This window comes from Pelophylax lessonae (genome assembly GCF_965119305.1).
Source record: "Pelophylax lessonae genome assembly, chromosome: 6".
Taxonomy (NCBI): domain Eukaryota; kingdom Metazoa; phylum Chordata; class Amphibia; order Anura; family Ranidae; genus Pelophylax; species Pelophylax lessonae.
In genome coordinates this window covers 193705637-193732083 of record NC_138773.1, presented here as the reverse complement: position 1 = coordinate 193732083, position 26447 = coordinate 193705637, and the positions used below count along the sequence as shown (strand labels likewise).

Genomic DNA, 26447 nt, shown 5'->3' with positions numbered 1-26447 from the left:
TTAATCCCTAAAGTGAGCTGGGCTTCTCCCACTCCCTTTCCCCCCTGTCTGAACCTGAAATCTAGTGGGGGTCCCAGGGCAGAGGATGCAGGGGAGACCCCTGCTATCCCCACTCTGTAAGGGTCCTGGTATAGTGTGTCCAGCCCTGGTAGTCTGGAGGGGTCCCAGTGTAGGAGACCCTTAGGTGCATGCCCTACTGTTTGCAGTGTGGATCTAGTGCAGTGCAGAGACCGGTGCAGCGGAGTCTCCCCTAACATGTGTCCTTCCTTTAGGGGGGTCCCGTTGCAGAGGGTGCAGCAAAGATACTTGCAGCATGCTTCAGCATCTGTAGCTGACGGCGGCCATTTTTCCTTAGTCTGGCTGGTCTCCAACTGGCAGCCATGTTTGTGTAGCCCGATAATGTCACAGGGCCATTTTCCCTTCGGCTGGCTGATCTCCAGCTGGCGGCCATGTTTGTGTAGCCCGATGTCACAGGGCCATTGTCCCTTCACCCGGGAGATGCTGGAGATAACCGAAGCCTCATGGGGATGCTGAAGCTCCTCCTCTTCCTCCTCAGTTTCCTCTTCCTGTGCCCAGGACATATGAACAGGGAATGGCGTCCATGATGATGCTGGGTCCGAATTTTCGACGCTCCTCCGATCGGTAGGATGAGTACTTGGGGGGGGGGGGGGGGGTCCCTGTTATCTGTTTCTCTACTGATACCCTGAGCCTTGAGGGGATCCTTTTAGTGGTGCCAAAAGATCGTTTTTGTACTGCAAAGTCTTCCTTTTCTTATGGAGCCTTGCGGTCATATCTCCCCCACTGACCCCCTCATGGAGGTGGCAGACCCCTCGGAACTCTAGCTTCCTATGGTTGTACTGACAGTGGTCCTGCAGTCCTTAGTGTCCCAGGTGGAAGTGGCATGTGGGCAAAGGCCCAGGAGTAAGCATCCCCTACCCTTTCCCTGCACAGTCTGTCATATCTGATTCTGAGCCTGATGCCGCCATGGCCCGTCCAGGGGGGCTTGTTTATCACACCCCCAGATCCATCTGATAGTGAGGATGATTCCTCCATGGTCACTGCAGCGAACCAAATAAAAAGGTAGACGGACTTAACACTGCAGTGCGTAAGACTTTAAAAATGCAGGATGCTGTTGATGCAGCCACAGACTTGGCTGTGTTGTTTGGTTACCTTGCACTCCAAAGGTGTTTCCTTATGTGCCTTATTTTGATGGGTTTTCCTGTAAGGATTGGAAACAACCAAAATTACCCTTTGTGGTCCCCAAACGTTTTGCTGTATGTTACGCTTTTGAGGAGTCCCTTTTAAAAAAGTGGACTAGTCCACCAGTGGTGGACCCTCCTGTTTACAGGTTGAGCAAAGCTACCATGATCCCAGTAGAGGAATCCCCGCCCTTAAAGGTATTTTCACATCAGTCGAGTCCTATGATATGGAAATACTGTCCCTGCTATATAAAGTTTTTGATGCTTGACTTTCTACACTGTAGTGTAGGCCAGGCAATCCCCTTCCTCCCCTTGTTTATGAATATTTGGAGGGACATTTTCAGGACACTAATTGGGAGTTATTCCACTTTACTATGGCTTCTAACTTTAGTGTGTTTTTTGTTTCTTTTGTCTACTACCTTTACTAAAACTGTATCTGTTTTTGTGATTAAGGTTCGGTCAGTTTTCTGTCTTTTTATGTACAACACATTGTTAATTTTATTCTCTGCATGGCAATCTAATAATGCTTTTGTATTTATATTGTCCTTTTTCTTTTTTTTCTGGTTTTTATTATCATTCTTGCATGATTCCCTTCTGTTCACTTCCCCACCATTCTGTGTCAGTACACTCATATATCCCCTACATGCCATTTCTCAATTTCACAGCATGTTACCCTGGGAAGACCTTTTCAAGCCAGACGTCATCTTGACTTCACAAAAGAGGAGTCAGAAGCAGGCTCTGTAAGTTGAAGGATTTATCTGCATGGCTCCTTTAGCTTAGTGTAGACTGTAGCCAGCTTACAACCTTTTTGTTTCAAACACAGCGATGCGATTGTGTATGGCATATCACCAAGAGAGAATCTGCTTTGCTTGCTGACATTCCTGTATTTGATTTTGCTATGATGATACATATTTTTGGTATTCCCCGAAGTATTCTATTAGGTTATGTCCACATGCTTAATTTGGGTAATATCAACAGTAGTTGCTTATCATGAACATTTAGCTTTTTTAAATAATAGCTGTACATTGAGCCACAGGGGCATCAATCATGCAGCCAGATGAAGCTGAAGCTACTGTAACCTCAGATCTCCTGCCTACATTCCCTTTCTCAGGCACAATATTGGCTACATGCTGGGGGTTTGAGTGTGGGTGGGGCAAACAGAAGGGTAGGGGGAGGGAGCGGTGTTGGTGAAGTGTGCTGGCTCGGCTCTGTGAGACTGCCACAGACACTCAGCCTTCACAGCTGCAGCCAGCCACTCCTAAGTTTTTGGGCAACCTCTTCCTGCCCAGGCACCATGTCCATGGGAAGGATTGCATGGGGGGGGGGGGGGGGGGCACAGCGCCATGCCTTTTTCACCATCCACTAAGCCTGCACAAAGTTTCCATCTTTTGCAGGTCGTACAATAATAAAAGCACCCATACCTGAGGCTGAGGGTTGCCATGCCATTCCTGCTCCTGCTGGCCCCTCCTCCTGGTCTCACTTGGCTCCTACCCCCCCCCCCCCCTCTCAAAATGTAGTGGTTATAGTCTCTGTATAGGAGCCATTGCTGAGGCTTGCAGCAAATGTCTGAATGCTGGCTAGTGCTTCTGGGCCGGAGCCAGCATATACACTTCTTGAGGACTGCCTGGGTTTGGCGCTTCCCATGTCCTGGCTACCTAAGGCAGCTGTTGCCGGCCCTGATAAGAACCTACCTTCTGTAGCTGCAGGCACTGTGGAGTAATTTATCCTCAAAGTTTACAGCAAGAAGTACATTGTTTAATTTTAGCAGGTTAGTTCAATTTGCTCTCCCCTCCAAGCGTTGACTTGGCAGCCTTTCAGTCTAACAGCTTGTTTGTTTTGTTGACACTGAAAAAAGTTGTGTTTTTCCAGCACTGAAAGTGTTAACTGCAGCCACTGCTACTGAAAAAAAGTTGTATTGGTTTGCCCGCCCCCATCCGCCTTCTGTGCCGTTCACAAAACTCCTATTACTACACTCCCACAATGCATCACATTTTGTGAATGGGCGATGCAGATCCTGTCATTCTCAGGGGTAGTGACTGCAATTAACACTCACAGCACTAGGAGATACAGTGCCTTGCGAAAGTATTCGGCCCCCTTGAACTTTTCGACCTTTTGCCACATTTCAGGCTTCAAACATAAAGATATAAAACTGTAATTTTTTGTGAAGAATCAACAAGTGGGGCACAATCATGAAGTGGAATGAAATTTATTGGATATTTTAAACTTTTTTAACAAATAAAAAACTGAAATATTGGGCGTGCAAAATTATTCAGCCCCTTTACTTTCAGTGCAGCAAACTCTCTCCAGAAGTTCAGTGAGGATCTCTGAATGATCCAATGTTGACCTAAATGACTAATGATGATAAATAGAATCCACCTGTGTGTAATCAAGTCTCCGTATATTTATACAGTGCGCCTGCACTGTGATAGTCTCAGAGGTCCATTTAAAGCGCAGAGAGCATCATGAAGAACAAGGAACACGCCAGGCAGGTCCGAGATACTGTTGTGGAGAAGTTTAAAGCCAGATTTGGATACAAAAAGATTTCCCAAGCTTTAAACATCCCAAGGAGCACTGTGCAAGCGATAATATTGAAATGGAAGGAGTATCAGACCACTGCAAATCTATGAAGACCTGGCCGTCCCTCTAAACTTTCAGCTCATACAAGGAGAAGACTGATAAGAGATGCAGCCAAGAGGCCCATGATCACTCTGGATGAACTGCAGAGATCTACAGCTGAGGTGGGAGACTCTGTCCATAGGACAACAATCAGTCGTATACTGCACAAATCTGGCCTTTATGGAAGATTGGCAAGAAGAAAGCCATTTCTTAAAGATATCCATAAAAAGTGTTGTTTAAAGTTTGCCACAAGCCACCTGGGAGACACACCAAACATGTGGAAGAAGGTGCTCTGGTCAGATGAAACCAAAATCAAACTTTTTGGCAACAATGCAAAACGTTATGTTTGGCGTAAAAGCAACACAGCTCATCACCCTGAACACACCATCCCCACTGTCAAACATGGTGGTGGCAGCATCATGGTTTTGGCCTGCTTTTCTTCAGCAGGGACAGGGAAGATGGTTAAAATTGATGGGAAGATGGATGGAGCCAAATACGGGACCATTCTGGAAGAAAACCTGATGGAGTCTGCAAAAGTCCTGAAACTGGGACGGAGATTTGTCTTCCAACAAGACAATGATCCAAAACATAAAGCAAAATCTACAATGGAATGGTTCACAAATAAACATATCCAGGTGTTAGAATAGTCAAAGTCCAGACCTGAATCCAATCGAGAATCTGTGGAAAGAACTGAAAACTGCTGTTCACAAATGCTCTCCATCCAACCTCACTGAGCTTGAGCTGTTTTGCAAGGAGGAATGGGCAAAAATTTCAGTCTCTCGATGTGCAAAACTGATAGAGACTTACCCCAAGTGACTTATAGCTGTAATCGCAGCAAAAGGTGGCGCTACAAAGTATTAATCAAGGGGGCTGAATAATTTTGGTTGCCCAAAATTTCAGTTTTTTATTTGTTAAAGTTTGAAATATCCAATAAATTTCATTCCACTTCATGATTGTGTCCCACTTGTTGATTCTTCACAAAAAATTACAGTTTTATATATTTGTTTGAAGCCTGAAATGTGGCAAAAGGTCACAAAGTTCAAGGGGGCCGAATACTCTCGCAAGGCACTGTATGTACTCAGTAGAGAATCCAATGGTGGCTGTGGGAAGGCACAGTTGGAAGGATATAAGTAGTAGCAACCTTCAGGTAATGGGATACACAGCATTACATTTAGCTAATGTGTTTGGTGCTGTATCCTATATATATTTATATATATATGTATATACACACACAAACACACACACACACAGTTGTGCTCATACGTTTACATACCCTGGCAGAATTTGATTTCTTGGCCATTTTTCAGAGAATTTGAATAACAAAAACTTCTCTCACTCATGGTTAGGATTTGGCTAAAGCCATTTATTATCAATCAACTGTGTTTACTCTTTTTAAATCATAATGACAACAGAAACTACCAAAATGACCCTGATCAAAAGTTTACATACCCTGGTGATTTTGGCCTGATAAAATGCACACAAGGTGACATAAAGAGGTTTGAATGGCTATTAAAATGTAACCATCCTCACCTGTGATCTGTTTGCTTGTAATTAGTGTGTGTGTATAAAAGGTCAATGAGTTTCTGGACTCCTTACAGACCCTTGTATCTTTCATCCAGTGCTGCACCGACTCTGGATTCTGAGTCATGGGGAAAGCAAAAGAATTGTCAAATGATCTGCAGGAAAAGGTAGTTGAACTGCCTGGCCGTACGTCGTACAGTCAAGCAGTTACACACGAACAGGCCACTGATCGACTGATCAGAAACACATGCACAGATCAGGAGTTCTGACTTTACTTGGACTTCGATTTGCTTCATGCTTGTGCTAGACAGAGTTTAGTAACAGAGAGTTTTGAACCAGACCATACCAAGCAACTAGCATATTCAAATAAAGGTATGTGATGGCTGCATGTTTCTTTCAGTACAGGTTGCCTTTAACAGAGGGTGCAGGAGAGCTGTCCATAATAATTCTATTATCTAATTAATCTACACAAATGAAACTTTTTGTTTTAAGGTGCAGAGTCTAATTTTACATTGTACTGCAGTTCATATGAACTTGTGTAGTAACTTCTATGGTACTATAGAATTAGTCTGCCATTTAAAAAAAAATTTGCACACTTTATTTTTGGCTATATATTAATGTAGCCATCTTTAATATCCTCAAAGATTTGATCGCTACATGGTTTTGGCTGTTGGGTGATGAACTAATAGTAGCGCCAATTATGCACTCGTTTCCCTTTCTACTACCCCTGCTTATAAAGTAACCGATGGGAAACAGGCAACCTGATGAATACTTTAGAGCCTGTTTATATTTTAAAAAGGGGCATACTTTGTGAATACAATTGTGAAATCTTTACTAATAAGCACATCATGCACAGTGTGCTTTTTCAAAGGTCATGCATATTGGATTCTACTGTTAAATTCTGGCACAATTTCATTGAAAATAATTTTGCAAACACAGCAGCAAATCTACTATCCAAAATTATATTCATTATTAATGTATCTTCTTATGGTTTGTCCTTTTTATATGTTGTCGTTTTGATGGAATAATTAAACAAATGCCAACCTATTTTATGGCAGATGAAAGCATGGTAAATAATAATTTTATATTTAGAGATGATTTATGCATTTATATTTGTAGAATTTTGAATACAGTCAATGCTTCAGAACTCCGATGTTGAGCAGATTATTTAGGAGCATTGTAGTTTGAGTCAAGAGGGTGGTATAGGCCTCCAGAAGCTGTAGTTGTGGAAATTGGGTTCAGTAATATACATGTGATGTGGTGTTTTATCTGACTTCAGCAACCCAGAAGTACAAGATGGCCATCATAGGAAGATACTCACCTATTGGGTGCTCCTCGGACAAATTAAACCATTAGAAAACCTTCCAAAACCATTATGTGACATACTTTTCCTGCAGCTTGGAGGCACTGGCAGTGTCTTCCTGTGCTGCCTAGACCCCACTCATTCAGTTAAAACAGCCCCAAGTCCACCCCAATCACATCATTTTGATAGGTAAGAGGAGTCAGCAATGCAAGTTTATGGAGTGTTTTTGTAGATTTACTGCCCTGAGGACCAACCAGGTTATGTGTGCAGGTCCAACTAAAATTTAACGCAAATGCAAAATCATGTTTTGATGCATGCAGCCTTGTATTTAACAGATTTGGTAATTGACCACCATGACCAAATCTGACAGATTTCTTTATCATGAGAAGAACAATTGAACCAGTTCTAAAATGGCCACATATACAAGAGCCTTTATGTTCAATCACTTGAATCGTGATCTGTGGGAATTGCTCAAATCGTAGACTAGAAAGATGATAAAATCTGGATGCTGGGGCAGCACAGACTGGGTATCAGTCAGATCAAGCCAAAATTTTTGATAAAGTGGTTGTAGAATAATATATTTGTATAGCACTTTCTGCAGAGGCTCTGCTTTGCTGTCTATGCATCATTGTTACTTGAGCATAGCCCAAATTCTGTTTTATAAATAAACTGATTGAAATTGCTGATTTGCAAAATGTGATGAAAATGTTTGTGCACAGAGTATTAGAACTACCTTTCTTTATAGGGGATTAGATGGGGCTTTTTAGAGTGGCTATACTGCAGTGTTTTGGTATGTAAACTGCTTTTTTGTCATTCTAGTTAGATAAAATGTGGTCCTTCAAGAAAGCATTGTAACAAATTGGAAAATACATGTCATGAACGAGCTTTTAGCAGTCCCTGTGCATAATCAATTTTTAGGACCAGTTTATTTCAAATATGTATTACTTTTCAGCAAAAGAATACTAAGTAGCAAGCTATGTAATAAGAGCTCCTGCCTCTGCAAAAATGAAGATCCCGTTTTGGCTCTGACCGTTGAAGTCTATTGTATTGCACTGTCAATCCTTTTAGTTTGGGAATCTGTTGTGTTTAGGAAAATGTTTCCTGTCTCTAAACACTATGTTTATTGTGCATAAAAATATTCTTCGATGTTGCATATTTGTTCTTGAATGATATAATTTTTACTGTCCCTTTTAATGAAGGACTCTCGCCAAAATCTTTTGGTTTTGTTTGGAATAGGGTGAGATAGTGTTACTGTTCCTGCCAATATGCCTGTTTGGGTTTATACTGTATACTCCCTTCCTGTCCAGCTACAGTGTTGTCACCAGAATTAGAAGTATAAAACATTTCCCCAACAGGGACACAACAGCATAATGTGTTATGAATAAAAGGAAAGTTATTTTTTGTAAGTTTCTGCCTTTTTTTCCGTAATGTTGCAAATGTTAATACTAAAAAATGTTTATATTATACTTTTATGAATATTCCAGTTAATAAAAGTGATATATATATATATTTAAATTCATCTCTGGAACCTCTTTAAATGCTTGTTTGTTGTATATAAACCATATCATGCATTATTGATTTTATCTTTTCCTTTGCACGACAGCTAAATTAATCAACACACGCAAATGATTATGACTTGCAGAAATTTTTCTTGTAATTGTATTTTCCACTTTCTCTCTCCGTGTTTGTTTCTGTGCAAGCATTCCTATCTGGACAGGGAGACCTCCCTTCTGCTCAGAAATATTGCAGGAAAGCCCTCTCACTTGCTGACTAAGGTGATGAAGCTTGCTCTTTCCATCTGCATGATCTCCTTCTCCCCTGCAGCTAAGCTATACCAACTGTGAAATGGATAAATGGGCACTTGGAGCTGTATAACATTCACAAGCATGCGCTCATTATCTTTTTACGTTCATAAAGACAGATGTCCTTTATCAGTTTCATACATGCTGACAAAAACAATCATCTCATCAGTCATTGATGGCAAGAGGTTTATATTTCTGAAGTTACTTCCTAACATGACATGTTGATCTAAATTTCTTCTTGTATAACAATGATAAACACCTGGAGCAGACTATAGTTAATCCATCAGTATGCTCTGCTTTATACATTGAGCCAATTTTATAGAACCTGGAAGTGAGAAATATGCCTGTGCGTTGTGTTTCTCATGGTAACCAATGAGTTTGCAGCTGTCATTTTCTAACCAGCTAGTAATAGTTGGTTGATCGCATCACGCAACTCAAATGCATCTCCTACCTCTATCCTTGATATGTCTTTTTTTTCTTTATTGAACATGTGGCTTCACTAGCTGTTTCTATTGAGACACTCAAGTGGCTTGCTGTGCATATAGTGCCAAAGTGCATCAATAGATACACTAAATTTTGCTCCAATTCTTTTGTGATCGTGTTGCAATAGTAGCCTTACTGATGCTATAACAAAATTATTGCTCCTGTTTGTGTCGTTGCTGGAACAATAGAGGTAGGTGCATTTGTACAAATCTTTTCACATGAATTGGTTTGCGTTACTTTGATGCATCTAATGAATAACTTCTACAACAATATCTAGGTCCTTAGGGGAAAAATAAAAAAATGGTGTATGAAACTCATAAAGTAATTTCCCTAGCGTTTTCCCCATTCCTTTAAATTTGGCTTCTTATGTTATATATTGTTTTCTAATAAGAATATGCAGTGGAATAGACTCGTACACTAACTCCCTCCAGTGCTTTCCCAGTTGTGTGCTTCAATTACTCTACCCTCTAAATAATGGATGGAAATGACTCTGCACTGTCTTTTAATTGCATGACTTATGTTCTAACATGTAGTGCTACCTCCTCTCCCCTGTGTTCCTAGCGATATATTATTCTCCTAATTTTTTTCTTTTTTTGTACTGTCATCTACTTAGTTATCCACTTTTCAGAGTGTTTTTTCAGACAACTAATGGGGACTGGGGAAACGAATGCATTAAATGGCTTAGATTCCTGGCTAATGATTTCATAACTTCCTTTCTACCAATACAGAGCACAAAGTTTTACTTGTCAGGTATTGGATACTTTTTACTTAATACTGGTGAGTGTAGAACGTGATGATGTGCACAATATTACGCTTATTAGAATACCTGTTAGAATATAACTGTGGAAACTAAAAGGAACAAGCATCATGGTTGACCTCTTTCTATTGCAAGTTTTTCCCGGAATGAGTATGTGGCTCCCGGATTCTGATTTCAGCTTGTATAATGCTAAACAACCTAAGCTCATTGCAAATAAAATAGTATATTTGTAGTGTTTAATAGCTGCGTTTAAAAAATTAGACAGTGAGAAAGTGTACAGACTGCAGCTGTTTAATCCCACCGTCTGATTTTGAGCTACAACTCCCAGTGTGCATGTGGCCACTTTGCCAAACTTTCAAGCAGTGGTAAATAGGGTGATGATACAGATGGCTATTGTCCTTAGCATATTCTTCCGTCGTAGCTGGTAAGTCACTGATAAGTAGAGGGCTGGGGTGTTTCATGCAAGTAACTAAAAGGGGTATGTCGGACTAGACTGAAGCCTGCAAAAAATGTTTTTAATCTTAACAAAGGCTGCTTTCCCAAACAACATCCATTCCATTTGTGTTGGAAAACTATCATTGCAGGTTGTACTTGAGTCCCAGAAATCAGCTTTAGTTTATTTTTAAAGTAAACCTATGCCTAGATTATGGACATTTAAGTATGTATGTATTCCAAACAAGCTGTAAAATCACTTTTAAAAAGGCCCTCATTCACCTCAGCTGTTAAAGATGTTGTGGAGAAAATTTCACAACAGATGTGCTAAAATCACAGCTACTCTTCCCTTTATTTTCTTTAGGAGTCATAACATCTTGCCAGCTTTCTAATATTAACACATAGCAAGTGTTTCTAAGCAGTGAAAAACCTACTAAAACCTGCTCTTTTAGAAAAACTTACTTAAAAGTGCATACAACTAAGAGATCACTGATTTCTTGTTTTAGGACTGGTTCATACCAGTAGCAACATTGCAACATGGGCACTAGTGTGTGCTGTGCATTGCACTGTTTAATTTTCTTTTTTTACGTCACCAGAATGTCACAAAATTACATTACATTCATGTTCATTCACTGCATCACATTGCAGTGAATTACTGCATGTCCTGCTTTTTCAGTGCACCATAATGCAGGGGTGTTAACTGAACAAATTGGATATAAGGGAAGTTTGCCTTTTCTGTGGGTTGGGAATGCGCCAGGCAAGGTTGCCCAGTGCAGCAATGCACCTGGCATGAATGAGCCTTAGAGCTTATTTACTGCTTGTTAAGAATATACAGTATCTCATAAAGTGAGTACACCCCTCACATTTTTGTAAATATTTTATTATATTATTATTATATAGGATTTATATAGCGCCGACAGTTTATGGAGCGCTTTACAACTTGAGGGTAGACAGTACAAATACAATACACTTTAATACAGTAGGAATCATATCTTTCCATGTGACAGCACTGAAGAAATGACAATTTGCTACAATGTACAGAGTGTGAAGCTTGAATAACAGTTTAAATTTGCTGTCCCCTCAAAATAGCTCAACACAGCCATTAATGTCTAAACCGCTGGCAACAAAAGTGAGTACACCCCTAAGTGAAAATGTCCAAATTGAGCCCTATTAGACATTTTCCCTCCCCGGTGTAATGTGACTCGTTAGTGTTAGAGGGTCTCAGGTGTGAATGAGGAGCAGGTGTGTTAAATTTGGTGTTATTGCTCTGTCTCTCAAACTGGTCACTGAAAGTTCAACATGGCACCTTATGGCAAAGCACTCTGAGATCTGAAAAAAAGAATTGTTACACTACATAAAGATGACCTAGGCTATAAGATGATTGCCAAGACCCTGAAACTGAGCTGCAGCATGGTGGCCAAGATGATACAGCAGTTTAACAGGACAGGTTCCACTCACAACAGGCCTCGCCATGGTCGACCAAAGAAGTTGAGTGCACATGCTCAGCGTCATATCCAGAGGTTGTTTTTGGGAAATAGACGTATGTAAACCAGAAATTTGATCTTGAAGGGTAAAACCATCAACATACAAATCACAGTAGTGCAATGATGGTAATTATTAATCACCACAAACACAGCATGAATGAAAGTGTGAACCTCAGGATGATAAAATAACTAAAATCCAACTCAAAAATCCCACAGTCCTTCAGCTAAAAGTAAATACCAATAATAATAATAATGTGCGTTTTCAGTTCCAGAGTCTTGATCAGTGTGATGAAGGAAGGGGTCACCCCACAATCCACCACCAAAGTGCCAGGGATATTGCAGAAATGGCCACTCACCAAATCTATGTGCTTATTCACTCTCATGAACAAGCTAAATTCGCATTAGGTTAAAGGAATCCAGAACCGCATCCACTTTCTCTGTCCAGCACTCAGCAAACAGGACTCCAGTACCTTAACCACTTTCTTATTTGCACCAGGGCTTTGTTATACACCGGATGCACACATCTGTGATTCTTTCTAGCACCTCCATAAGGAGGGAAAGGCACATTGTAGCGATATGTTGATTTCTGATAAACTGAAGGGATCTTTTTATTGCGGACACTGTAAAGCCTGCTCGTATGTCCCCATGGTTAAGGAGTTTACAAATCTTCTAATGTCTGTTAAAATACTTCCTTTTTACCTTAGGACTTGCAGTCTGATCACAAAGACAGCCTTTGTGGCACTTTGGTGGTGGATTGTGGGGTGACCCCTTCCATTATCAATCTGATCAAGACTCCGGAACTGAAAACGCACATTATTATTATTGTTATTTACTTCTAGCTGAAGGACTGTGGGACTTTTGAGTTGGATTTTAGTTATTTTATCATCCTGAGGTTCACACTTTCATTCATGCTGTGTTTGTGGTGATTAATAATTACCATCATTGCGCTACTGTGATTTGTATGTTGATGGTTTTACCCTTCAAGATCAAATTTATTTTTGGTTCATATTGTTAAGTAGCTGCATAGTGTTTTTGTTACCTTCTCCTAAAGCACATAGGGTTCTCATTGTTTATCTTACCATACACTGTGAGATTCTTTTCATAAATGGACGTATGAGTGCTACCAGAGGTTGAAGGGGCGGGGGGTCAGCCTGTCAGGGCACAGACCATATGCCGCACACTGCATCAAATTGGTCTCCATGGCTGTCATCCCAGAAGGAAGCCTCTTCTAAAGATGATGCACAAGAAAGCCCGCAAACAGTTTTCTGAAGGCAAGCAGACTGATGGGGATTACTTGAACCATGTCCTGTGGTTTGATGAGACCAAGATAAACTTATTTGGTTCAGATGGTGTCAAGCGTGTGTGGCAGCAACCTGGTGACAAGTGTGTCTTGCTTACAGTCAAGCATGGTGGTGGGAGTGTCATGGTCTGGGGCTGCATGAGTGCTGCCAGGACTGGGTAGCTACAGTTAATTGGGGAAACCATAAATGCCAATGTACTGTGACATAATGAAGCAGAGCATGATCCCCTCCCTTCGGAGACTGGGCCCTAGGGCAATATTTCAACATAACGACCCCACACACACCTCCAAGGCGACTACTGCCTTGTTAAAGAAGCTGAGGGTAAAGGTTATGGACTGGCCAAGCATGTCTCCAGACCTAAAACCCTATTGAGCATCTGTGGGGCATCCTCAAACAAAAGGTGGAGGAGCTCAAGGTCTCTAACATCCACCAGCTCTGTGATGTTGTCATGCAGGAGTGGAAGAGGACTCCAGTGGCAACCTGTGAACCTCTGATTAACTCCATGCCCAAGAGGGTTAAGGCAGTTCTGGAAAATAAGGATGGCCACACAAAATATTTTTACACTCTGGGCCCAATTTAGACATTTTTACCTTGGGGGTGTATTCACATTTGTTGCCAGAAGTTTAGACATTAACGGCTGTGTTGATTTATTTTGAGTGGACAGCAAATTTACACTGTTATACAAGCTGTACACTCACTACTTTACATTGTAGCAAAGTGTAATTTCTTCAGTGGTGTCACATGAAAAGATATATAATAAAATATTTACATAAATGTGAGGGGTGTATTCACTTTTGTGAGATACAGTAAAAAAAACATGCCATACCTACCTGCTTTTTGCAATAGTTTCGCACAGAGCATCCCCAATCCTCCTTTTCTGTGGCGCCCCCCCTGTGCCCACATAGTAAGCCTTTGCTTTGGGGGCATCTTGTGGGCTCGTTCCCATGCCATGCTTTGTATCCATAGCACAGGATGTACTATGGAAAGAAGCAGGTCAGCAGAGGATTAAAGGAACTGCTGCTAATGGCTTAGTGTCTGATTCCACAGCATACCTTCAGAGGTCTTGTGGAGTCCATGCCCCAACTAGAACTGGTTAGGGATATTTTGGTGGAAAAAGACTTAAGCAGCTCGTAGATGATTTGATTTTGCTCAGTTTCCCCATTAATGGACGATCTAGTCAGCCTGCCCATACATGGATTGAATCTCAGCTGGTCCCTTCTGAACTGGCCGAATTTCAATCTATCTATGGCCGGCTTTACTCAATATTAGGTGAGTAATCATAATGTTATGGCTGATCTGTCTGTGTACATATATGGAAGGCTAAAACTGTAATTTTGTGGGTATTGCGAGGGGAGAAATGGGTTAATCTCCCTGCACAGCGGCAAGCTTTTCAAAGAACATGGGTTGGTAAACTAAACATGGAATTCTGTACTGAGCAGTGTTGATGTCTTCTATGCATTGGTAGTAGCCCTTTTAGCTGCTGTAAAAATGAGTTTGTAACCGAAATTGGCTATTACTGCAACAGTCCTTTTTTTTTTTTTTGCAGAAAATTTTTATTTCCTCCTTTAGATTTACCTGGAGACATCTGCCCAGTGCTGTACCACTGTTTGGTATACACCGGTGCGAAAGGCAGAGGCACCCTAAAAGGAAGTTGCATGATTTCAGGGAATTGCCCTGGAAAAGTGAGGGGGAACTATTTACCATCCATAAAAGCGCTTTTAGTTGACCTCTATAGCCAAAATGTTAGCTGACCTTTAAAGTATATTTGTCCAAATAGAGTTCAGGTCCTCAGCAGTTACTGATTGTTGTAAGCCCTCAAGGATGATGATAATTGGAGGTATAGATAAGATATACCTGGGGCGTGTGGGTCCAAGTTCCATTTTTGCTGAAAAGTAGTAAGTTTATATACACAAAATAAACTGTTTTATTACAGAGAAAATACAATTTCTCTATCGTTTATTGACGGACGCAGTCCTCTGATGCATATCAGTTGGGTAATACCGCCCCCTACAGGAGTAGGACACTAGGCAGAAAGAATTTCTGGCTACATCTATGGGCAGTCCCTGGGGGTATACCCTCTCTCTTCCTGCATAGGATGTCAGTTTTTAATCTGCCTAGTCAGGAGTAAGGACCTAGTTCCTTGCTGGGATCTTTGGTCCTGGCATAGAAGTGATTATTTTTATGTAGATTTTTTTTTAGTTAGTCTTTTTTTCTCCGGGAACATTTTTCCTGTGAGATCTTCAAGCAATTATGCCGGGCTGTGCGACAGGCTGGATCCCTATATCCAGTGGTCACCCCAGTCTGGCCATCGAGCGCGTGCAGACCTTAGCTCCGCGCTGGGTCGGCCGCGACATAGTCCCACTGGTCGGGGACTGGCCCAGCCAATTAAACGTCTCCCCATGACTCACACGACATGGTCTAGGCTTATGTCGCAGCGTTCCTTTTTGGCCGACAGCCCCCTACTCCAGTGGCCTGGGGTCCTGTGATGAGATGGCACCCGCCTGTGTTCCCTGTATGGTGAGTAAACGTTACGCCCCCTCCCTGGCTGATTTTGGGGTGAATGCGGGCTCTCTCTCTTGGATGGTCGGACCCTCACACTCCTGGGTTTCCCTCTGTCCTGTTGTGACACCCTTCCTCTCCCCACTCCCGCGTAGGGGACTGTTTTGGGCCTACCTGAGGCTGGGGCCTTGTGTGCAGGCCGCATGGGGGGCCAGGGAGTGCGCCATTCACGACGCTCGGTCGATGGTGTGGGGGGGCCTCAGTTGGGTTGGATGATGTAGTAGGGCTGGGCGGTGGCCTCCGGGGGGGGGGGTCATATTGCGACGCAGGGCCGCCATTTTGTAGCCTTGTCTGCAGTTATGGCGGCGGCTATCTGGGGGGGGGGGTTTCGGCCATTTTACGGTGTTTTTTTGCTGGGAAGGCCCGTGGGTGTGCCTGGAGGCGTTTTTTCAGTGGGAGGGGCCTCTCTTTAGCCCGGGAAGTTCCATGCTCCCTTTCTTTTTCTGAGCCGCCGCTGACATCCCTGATCAGATTGCATTCTAAGGACAGTGAGTCACTGGGGGGTTTATTTTCTCCCTCTCTATGGGGGTCCTTAGCGCGTGCCTTACCTTTGGGGGGCCCTGTAGCGGTGTGGGGATGTTCTATTTCATACAAAAAATAATAATTTCTGTCGTTTTTTTTTCAAAATTTGCTTCCGGGATCTATTAGTGCAACATGGACCCCTCATACCACCGTGTCCCCACCTGACCCACTCACGGAGACCGCAGGGCCCTCTGGATCTCAACTGTCCACCAATGAGATTTCAGCGGTCCTGGAAGCTTTTGTGTCCCGGTTGGAGGTGGCCTTTTGAGGGTGGGGTGCGCAGAAACGACCCCCACCTACCCCTGCTTCCTCTGATGTCTCGGACTCTGAATCTGACCCAGCAACCGCAGATGTGGGTACCCCAGCTGGGTCTGGTACCCCGCGCCATGCCTCCTCTGATAGTGAGGATGAGCTCTCTACCTCTACTGCTGCGCAGGATAGGGCGCTGGTGGACGCACTGGTTGTTTCGGTGCGTGAAACCCTAAATTTGGAGGATGCGGCTGTCGTAGCTCCTGAGGCGCAGGTTGCCTTCGGCACCCATATGCCTTCAAGGGTGGTAAAGTGTTTTCCTTTCTTCGCTTATTTTGCTGGCCTGCTCGCCAAAGAATTGGATCAGCTAAAACGTTCCCCTGGGGTGTCTTGACGGTTTACTAGACGCTACCCCTTTGAAGAAGTGGTCGGTGCCACCTAAGGTCAGGTTTTTCCCTTCCAATGTCTGCCTATCCCCCGATCACTTGCGAGCGCTCTATGGGGCAGTGCAGGTCTTGCTACAACAAGGAGTGATGGAGTCTGTTCCGCACGCGGATTGCTTTCACAGGTTTTATTCCAACCTGTTCACAGTCCCCAAGAAGGAGGGCAAGGTGCGTCCGATCCTGGACCTAAAAGGCACTGAATGTGTTTGTGGACGCTCAAAAGTTGAAAATGAAAACTATTCGCACGGTGGTGGCCTCCCTACATCAGGGGGACTTCCTGGCTTCCATGGACATCAAGGATGCCCAGCTTTACATTCCAATCTGTGCCGCTTACCAATGTTTCCTCTGTTTTGCCGTGGGAGAGGATCACTATCAATTTGTGACGTTACCCTTTGGTCTCGCCTCCGCTCCTTGGGTCTTCACAAAGGTGTTGGGCCCGGTCCTGGTGCTGTTACGGCTGCAGGGGATATCGGTCCTGGGTTACCTGGACGATCTGATTCTCCGTGTGGAGTCCCCAGCGTTACTGACGGAATACTTGGGGGTCACAATGAGCACTCCGGAGGCGTTCGGTTGGATCATGAATCTTCAGAACTAGTCTCTGACCCCTTCCATGAGACTGGTCTATCTGGGCCTGACTTTGGACTCGTCCTCAGCCAGGGTGTTTCTTCCTCCTGAAAAACTCCAGAAGCTCCAGTCAGCAGTTTGTTTGTTGATGTCCAATGACCGGCTTTTCCTTCGGACCTGTATGAAAGTGCTGGGACTGATGGTGTTCTCCTTCGAGGTGGTCCCATTTGCTCAGTTTTTTTCAAGTGGAACAAACACCCGAATTCTCTAGATTCTCTGATACGGTTGAGCCACAGGACCAGGGAGTCTCTGGTCTGTTGGCTTCAGTCCCCGATGCTTCAGTCGGGGAAGTCCTTTCTCCCCATATACTGGACATTTATCACCACGGATGCGAGTCTGTCCGGGGGGGGGGGGCCCGGGTGGGAGTCCTCAATCACGACTCGGCGCAGGGAGTCTGGTCCCTGGAGGAATCTCGATTTGGTGATCAGTGTCCTGGAGCTGAGAGCGATCTGGCTTTGCCTGGCGCACTGGACCATCCGTCTGGAGGGTGTCCAGTGTGCATTCAATCGGCCAATGCCACAGCCGTGGCCTATGTCGATCACCAGGAGGGCACCAAGAGTGTCCTTGCAGTCCTGGAAGTGGCAGGCATTCTACATTTGGCAGAGCGCCATGTTCCAGCTCTCTCTGCCTTCCACATTCCGGGAGTGGAAAATTGGCAGGCGGATTACCTCAGCCGTCAGGCCTTAGATGCAGGGGAGTGGTCCCTGCATCTGGAGGTGTTTCAGCACATGTGCCTTCACTGGGGAACTCCGGACATGGATTTGTTGGCATCTCGCATCAACAGGAAGGTGCAGAGGTTCATGGCCCGCTCTCGGGACCCTCTGGCAGACGCGTTGGTGGCCCCATGGGGCCAGTACCGGCTGCTGTATGCCTTTCCTCCTCTCAAGTTGCTGCCAAGACTTCTTCGCAGGATAGGAGCGGAAGGGCTTGGTATGCCGACCTGGTCAGGCTTGTTGCAAACGCCCGTGGAGACTTCCCCCTCGGGTCAATCTTCCATCCTGCTTTACAGTCGCTGGCTTTGACGGCTTGGCTGTTGAATGGCAGGTGCTGAAGGAGAGGGGTTTGTCTGCTTCAGTGATTCTAACTCTGCTAAAAGTGAGGAAGGCGACTTCTAGGAAGATTTATAATCGTACGTGGAAGTCGTACATTGTGTGGTGTGAGTCCCTTGGGACCCACCCTCTTTTCTATTCGGTGGCTCGGATCTTGGCTTGCCTTCAACAGGGAGTTGATCAAAAGTTGGCCTTGAGTACTATCAAGGGTCAGGTCTCGGCCCTGGCTATTTTCTTCCAGAGCCCTTTGGCCACCCATTCCCTGGTGCGTAGCTTCATCCAGGGGTGAGACACTTGGTACCTCCGGTGCGACCTCCGCTACCGCCATGGGACCTTAATTTGGTGCTGTCGGTTCTCCAGTGGTCTCCCTTTGAGAATATTCAGGAGGTTCCCCTGCTTGCCTTGTCTCAGAAGGTGGCTTTCTTGGTGACTATCACTTCTGCGCGCAGGATGTCGAACTGGCGGCGCTGTCCTGTCATCCTCCCTATCTGGTGGTTCACAAGGGCAAGTTGGTACATCGACCGGATCCATCTTTCCTGCCGCAGGTGGTTTCCAGTTTTCACTTGAATAAGGACATCCTGTTACCTTCCTTGTGCTCTAAGCCTAAACATCCTAAGGAATTTGCTCTGCATACCCTGGATGTCTGGGCGGTCAGGGTGTATTTGGCGTCTACTGAGTCTTTTCGCAAGTCTGACTCGCTCTTTGTGCTCACGGATGGCCTAAAGAAAGGGATGCCTGCGTCTGCTGCGACTATTTCCAGATGGATCAGACAGACAGTGGTGCAGGCTTATTCCATTACAGGTCAGGTTCCACCTTTCCTTGTCAAGGCGCATTCTACTCGGCTGCTTAGTGCTTCCTGGGCCTTTCGCCATCACGCATCTGTGCTTCAGGTGTGCAAGGCGGCGTCCTGGTCGTCTGTTCACACGTTTACCATATTTTATAAGGTGGATGTGATGGCATCTGCGGATGCCTCCTTTGGCCACAAGTTTTTGCAGGTTGCGGTTTAGAGGGCCCTTTGGCCTTCCTTGAGGGTGTTTTTCTGTTTGTTTTCAGGTGGACCTCATCTGGTTGTTCTGATGAGTCCTGTGTTGCCTGGTTGGCCTTTTTTTTTTTTTTTTTTTTTCTTGTTCTGCTGTTCACACCCCTCATTTGGGTACTGACTGCTTTGGGACGTCCCTACTGATATGCATCAGAAGACTGCGTCCGTCAATGAACGATCGAGAAAACTGGATTTTTGACTTACCGTAAAATCCTTTTCTCTTAGGCTCATTGACGGACGCAGTACCCACCCCTCTATTTTTTGAGTGGGTTGGTGTGCTTTTCTCTGATACTGCTTTGATACACCCAGGGACTGCCCATAGGCGTAGCCAGAAATTATTTCTGCCTAGTGTCCTACTCCTGTAGGGGGCAGTATTACCCTACTGATATGCATCAGAGTAGTGCGTCCGTCAATGAACCTAAGAGAAAAGGATTTTAGTCAAAAATCCAGTTATTTGATTTGTAACTAGCACAATAATTTCCTCAAAATATTGTTTTGGCCCTTCAAGTACTCAAATGGTACTATACCAACATTTTTTTCATAAGCTCTGGAATGAGATCATATGTTACAAGAACCAAGTAAATGCTAAGGTTTTGGAAAAACCTAGGGAAAAGAGGGGTTTGCCAACAAAGGATTACAGGGACTTATTGGGCGAGATTAGTTTCCTTGAGTTCTTGAACCTATCTCACACTCCTAAAGAATGAGATGTTTGGTTTTTATTCTGGCCTTTAAACAGCCACAGCAGATGTGATCCTATTGGGGAGCACAAATATGCTTCTAAGGATACTCAGAGTGGGGTCTCTGAAGTAACATGGAGCAATGGGAGCTGTGCCATCTGTTAAGCTTGGTAATACATGGAAATTTAAGCAAAAAGGCCAGTGATTTTACCTAGCTGAAAGATATGGTTTTCCTTCCTTTTGTTTTAGAAGGCTACGTGTCTGTTTAAAGAGGTAGGGGTTAACACTCAAATAAGGTAGCCCAAAAAAAACTTGTAAACTTAAAATTACCCCTCAAAAGGTTTTGTGTGTGTGTGTTTTGGTGGGGGGATTTTGAGTGCTTTTGATTTGCTCCTATTGATAATGAGCCCAGGAACCAAATTCTTGAATGGGGAAGAAATGATTTGCAATAGGTTTACCAGGATTAAGATGGCCATACAAAATTTCGTCACTCACACATTTGAGGTGGATGAGGGAATTCTCCCTGCTGTGTTGTATTCTGAGAGCGGAAGAATGTCAGAATACAGGGATTAGCAGGCTGCAGCGCTGATCAAACTAAAGTTTTCCAGCAAGCCTGTTCGTCAGCAGTCACAGTAGATTGATTGCTCTCGAAAAGGAACAGCCATAGATGGATTGTAATTTTGCCGGTGCCTGCTGAACTGGATGAATGTTAATCGGTCTATGGCCAGCTTAAAGTAAAACTATGGGCAACACTTTTTTTTTCATTTTGGATACAGCAAGGGAGGGTTATACAGTCAGGTTCATAAATATTGGGACATCAACTCAATTCTAATCTTTTTCGCTTTATACACCACAATGGATTTGAAATGAAACAAACAAGATGTGCTTTAACTGCAGACTTTCAGCTTTAATTTGAGGGTATTTACATCCAAATCAGGTGAAATGTGTAGGAATTACAACAGTTTGTATATGTGCTCCCCACTTTTTAAGGGACCAAAAGTAATGGAACAATTGGCTGCTCAGCTGTTCCATGGTAAGGTGTGTGTTATTCCCTCATTATCCCATTTACAAGGAGCAGATAAAAGGTCCAGAGTTAATTTCAAGTGTGCTATTTGCATTTGGAATCTGTTGCTGTCAACTCTCAATATGAGATCCAAAGAGTTGTCACCATCAGTGAAGCAAGCCATCATTAGGCTGAAAAAAACAAAACAAACCCATCAGAGAGATAGCAAAAACATTAGATGTGGCCAAATCAACTGTTTGGAACATCCTTAAAAAGAAAGAACGTATTGGTGAGCTCAGCAACACCAAAAGACCCGGAAGACCACAGAAAACTGTGGTAGATGACCGAAGAATTCTTTCCCTGGTGAAGAAAACACCCTTCACAACAGTTAGCCAGATCAAGAACACTCTCCAGGAGGTATGTGTATGTGTGTCAAAGTCAACAATCAAGGGAAGACTTCACCAGAGTGAATACAGAGGGTTCACCACAAGATGTAAACCATTGGTGAGCCTCAAAAACAGGAAGGGCAGATTAGAGTTTGCCAAACCACATCTAAAAAAGCCTTCACAGTTCTGGAACAACATCCTATGGGCCGATGAGACCAAGATCAACTTGTACCAGAGTGATGGGAAGAGAAGAGTATTGAGAAAGGAACTGCTGATGATCCAAAGCATACCACCTCATCAGTGAAGCATGGTGGTGGTAGTGTCATGGCGTGGGCATGTATGGCTGCCAATGGAACTGGTTCTCTTGTATTTATTGATGTAACTGCTGACAAAAGCAGCAGGATGAATTCTGAAGTGTTTAGGGCAATATTATCTGCTCATATTCAGCCAAATGCTTCAGAACTCATTGGACTGCACTTCACAGTGCAGATGGACAATGACCCGAAGCATACTGCGAAAGCAACCAAAGAGTTTTTTTAAGGGAATGAAGTGGAATGTTATGCAAAGGCCAAATCAATCATCTGACCTGATTCCGATTGAGCATGCATTTCACTTGCTGAAGACAGAACTGAAGGGAAAATGCCCCAAGTACAAGCAGGAACTAAAGACAGTTGCAGTAGAGGCCTGGCAGAGCATCACCAGGGATGAAACCCAGCATCTGGTGATGCCTATGTGTTCCTGACTTCAGACTGTAATTTTAATGCAAAGGATTTGCAACCAAGTATTAAAAACTGAAAGTTTGATTTATGATTGTTAATCTGTCCCATTACTTTTGGTCCCTTAAAAAGTGGGAGGCACATATATAAACTGTTGTAATTCCTACACCGTTCACTTGATTTGGATGTAAATACCCTCAAATTAAAGCTGAAAGTCCTGCAGTTAAAGCACACCTTGTTTGTTTCATTTCAAATCCATTGTGGTGGTGTATAAAGCGAAAAAGATTAGTATTGTGTCTATGTCCCAATATTTATGGACCTGACTGTAATGCCTCTCAGAATTGTTTTTACCATCTCTGTCCCATTGCGGAGATTTCCCTTAATTTCCTGTTCCATAGCCAAACAGGAAATCCCTTCAAATTAAGAAAATTCCTTGGGGGCCCCCAGGTCACCAGAACTAGTGTCCCCATTGGAAGATTTATCCTCTCTCACTTTTCGGGGGACAACCCAAAATTTTGGATTTTCTTTTACTTTCACTTTAAATAATAAAGGTAAACAGGCCAAATAGAGAGGGCGAATTTCCTTAACAGCGACACAGATCGCAATAAAAACTGACAGGTGTTCCAGTCTCTCTCCACTCTATCCAAAAAAAATAATTGTGAACAATGTAAATTTGTGGTGGTGACCAGCCATTTTAATACTAGTATCCTTCATTCTTTTTTAGTGAGCTAGAGTCTCTATGGTCGACACAAACCATTTTGGGGGAAGTGGGCACACTGACACGTTCCTTTAGGAAATGAGATGCCAAAGAAATGCCTGAGTCCATGCAATTAGTCTGCGCCCAAACCTCAATGCTATAAAACAGGCACTCCCTGAACAGAGACAAATGCTTTTCTACTGTTTGGAAAAGGACCAAAGCTGGGAGGGATCTTTGTGAATCAGCTGTATTTGCGAACTCCTGATGCTGTCATTGATTTGCAATTGAGGAACAAAACCTATTTGGTCCTTGTTTATTACATTTGTTAGTCAGGTGTTGAATCTGAAGGCAAATATCTTTTATTTCAACATTCAGCCCCATAGATACAATCAGGAAATCGTACAAAAATACTGCTTTTGAAGAGCTCATATGATATGATCGTTGGTACAAAGCTTTTGTCCGATTATTATCCAAAGTGACAAACACGAAAACTTTTCTTGTAAGATACCAGATCATACCTTTTTTTTTTTTTTAATGAGTACACTTTTCGTCATACAATACATTACAACACTTCTGAATTTTTATTCTGTCGTACGAGAATTTTCGTCCCTTAGTAACCTCTTAGTTTTGATATGGAGACTACGGACAATCAATCATCCGATATTATCATCGTGTGTACTATGTTTTAGGCTTTGAAAGCATACATGCCAGGTTGGTGAGCAAATCTTTGCTGGCATGTTTTTCATTTTGGATACTGTTTAGTACTTGGATCAAATAAGGGCACAAGAAGTCTGCAGGTTTTTTTTTTTTTTTTTTTTTTTTTTATTCGCAGTGAAGCCATCAGAGCCGGTTTTGTTCTGCAGTTTTAAAGATTTGATTACTTGGAGGTAGGCATGTGACGGTATCAGATTTCCATGCTGCGATTTAATTGATTAAGGTTTTGCCACGGTATACGGTATTATCACGGTATTCAATTATTAAACTTAAATTATTAAATTTCTACTTCACTTCAATTTCATTGCTGAATTTAGGGACTTTGGTTCACTTATGCACATTATTATATAGTCAGTCAGTACAGACTCTGTGAACCAGGCCTAAAATAAGCCATCAAGCAGTGTCTGGCCTACCTGGTGATGACTGGTCCTGGCGCTCGGCTTCGATCCAATGGCCTGGTCATTAAGGGCTAAATCCTTGCGGTCCAGAAGTGGTTAAACCTGAAGGAGGACCGGTGTTTTTATTTATAAATGACTTTACTATTGCCTTAGGCCTGGTTCACATGTATGCGAGTTGGCGGCCCACATTTGCACAGGCATAGCAGTCCATTGATTTGAATGGGCTGTTATGCCCTCATTTTCCGCAGAAAAAAGGGGCATGCAGCATTTTAAAAAAATGCAGTGGCCTTGAAATCCATCCCGCTTTTGCACCATGCAACTTACCTGCAGTTCCTGCTCTGGCAAGTTTTCTGCATTTTTAAATACATGGGCCCAGCATTTAAAAACACAGTCTGCGTGTGCAGGAACTGTAAGTAAGTCGCATGGTGCAAAAGCAGGATGGGGTTCACGGCCAATGCATTTTTTTTAAATTCTGCATGCGGCTTTTTTCAGCAGAAAACGCAGGCATAGCAGCCCAAGCCCATTCAAATCAATGGGCTGCTATGCCTGTGCAAATATGGGCCGCCAACCCGCATACATGTGAACCAGGCCTAAAGCAATAGTAAAGTAATTTATAAATAAAACCACCGGTCCTCCTGCAGGTTTAACCACTTCTGGACCGCAAGGATTTCCCCCCTTAATGACCAGGCCATCGGATCGGAGCCGAGCGCCAGGACCAGTCATCACCAGGTAGGCCAGACACTGCTTGATGACTATATAATAATGTAATGTGGGCTGCTATGCCTGTGTATGTATTTCCATCTATCTATTCCACCATCCCTCTATCTATCTATCCCTCCATCCATCTACCCCTCCCTCCCTCTATCTATCTATCTATCTATCTATCTATCTATCTATCTATCTATCTATCTATCTATCTATCTATCTATCTATCTATCTATCTATCTATCTCTCTCTCTCTCCATCTATCTCTCTCTCCATCTATCTCTCTCTCCATCTATCTCTCTCTCCATCTATCTATCTCTCCATCTATCTATCTCTCCATCTATCTATCTCTCCATCTATCTATCTCTCCATCTATCTATCTCTCCATCTATCTATCTCTCCATCTATCTATCTCTCCATCTATCTATCTCTCCATCTATCTATCTATCTCTCCATCTATCTCTCTAGTGACAGTATATGGTAAAAGTGCTTGCAGACGCTTGTAGAAGGCAGTGGCACTGTGTCTCTCTGAGCCCGGGAAGAAGCATGTGGGTGTGTGCTGAGTGGGAGTCATCTGATTGGTTACAGAGAGGAGCTAAGTCTCTCACTCTAGGATCATATTACCAGAGCTGTTTCTATTGAGTGAATGAGTCATTCAGCTCACTGAAATGTATCAATTCAAAAGTCAGGCAGACTTGACAGAGAAACTCAGTATTTTAAAAATGCCACAATAACAATACCGTGGGTATGCAATACCGCGATATATCGAATTACCGAAAACCGGCATAGGTCTACTTGGAGGATTTTGAGGGAGGTGATCAGTTATGATCATGTTAAACCCATGTCAATTATGTATGAAATCCCCCTGTGTATTCATCTATTCATTAAAGCTCTGTCCTATCATTGACTGCAGTATAGTGATAGACCTCAAATAAGCCTGGGATCTAACACATGATTTTTTGATCCTTAGATTGGTGCAGAGAAAAAAAAGGGATAACCTGATACATGTTGAGTGCTCTGGGTTTTTGTTAAGGGAGCACTTAGGAAAACTATGGATTTCACTGAATGGGCTTCACCAGATGGCTGCTATATTTTCTGTCATGTTAATATTGCTGCTGACTCACTGAAGCCCGGTTTCATCAAACATCCTCCTGTCTGGTCTAATTCCTGTCAGATCACTAAAACAAGTAATTTTTCCATAACAAACACCTCAAGATTATGTAATGGTTTTATTACTATAAAAAAAAAAAATAATGTGCCATTTCCTCGTTATTGTCAAACTGCCGTGTTCGCATTATAAGTGCCCAAAGTACTCTTCTGGTAAGTAATTGACAAAATATGTATTTTTGAATACATACATTCTTATGTCCCCAGATAAAGCAGCACGAGTCCCCTGGCTTAAGTCCCGGTTCACACTTGTGCGATGCGGGAAGGCTGCAAATTCGCAGCCTGTTCCCGCATCGCAAACGCACATCTGGTAGTTCACACATATGCGATACGCAGGGCGTGTCAATTAAATGTTAACGACACCCCCAGTTTGAGCGCATATCACAGTGCGATCTGACAGTTCGCACAGGATCGGGTCGCACAAGTGTGAACCACTGTGCGATCCAATCCTGATGCGACTGGCAAAAAGGGTCATGTGCGTGTTTGGTGCGGATACAGTGCGAATTGTATGGCTGAATTCGCATCCGCACATCCGATCGCATGTAATGAAGGAGCAGTGCGCTCCGAATTACATGCGATCGCCGCACTCGCACAAATGTAA

The 26447-nt window shown here is 43.3% G+C and overlaps 1 protein-coding gene across 4 annotated transcripts in view; it reads left to right on the top strand.

The window, feature by feature from the left end:
- The window catches only part of RAPH1 (Ras association (RalGDS/AF-6) and pleckstrin homology domains 1), a 330513-nt gene that overhangs the window by 188672 nt on the left and 115394 nt on the right, over positions 1-26447 (top strand). For 2 of the 4 annotated variants that reach the window (XM_082260725.1, XM_082260728.1), the window contains exons 6-7: positions 1823-1939; positions 8340-8414. The exons of 1 other annotated variant lie outside the window; for it this stretch is intronic. In XM_082260725.1, the coding sequence (XP_082116851.1) occupies positions 1823-1939; positions 8340-8414 (192 nt within the window). The remainder of the gene's footprint in view (positions 1-1822; positions 1940-8339; positions 8415-26447) is intronic. One more of the 4 variants, XM_082260726.1, reaches the window with a different exon arrangement.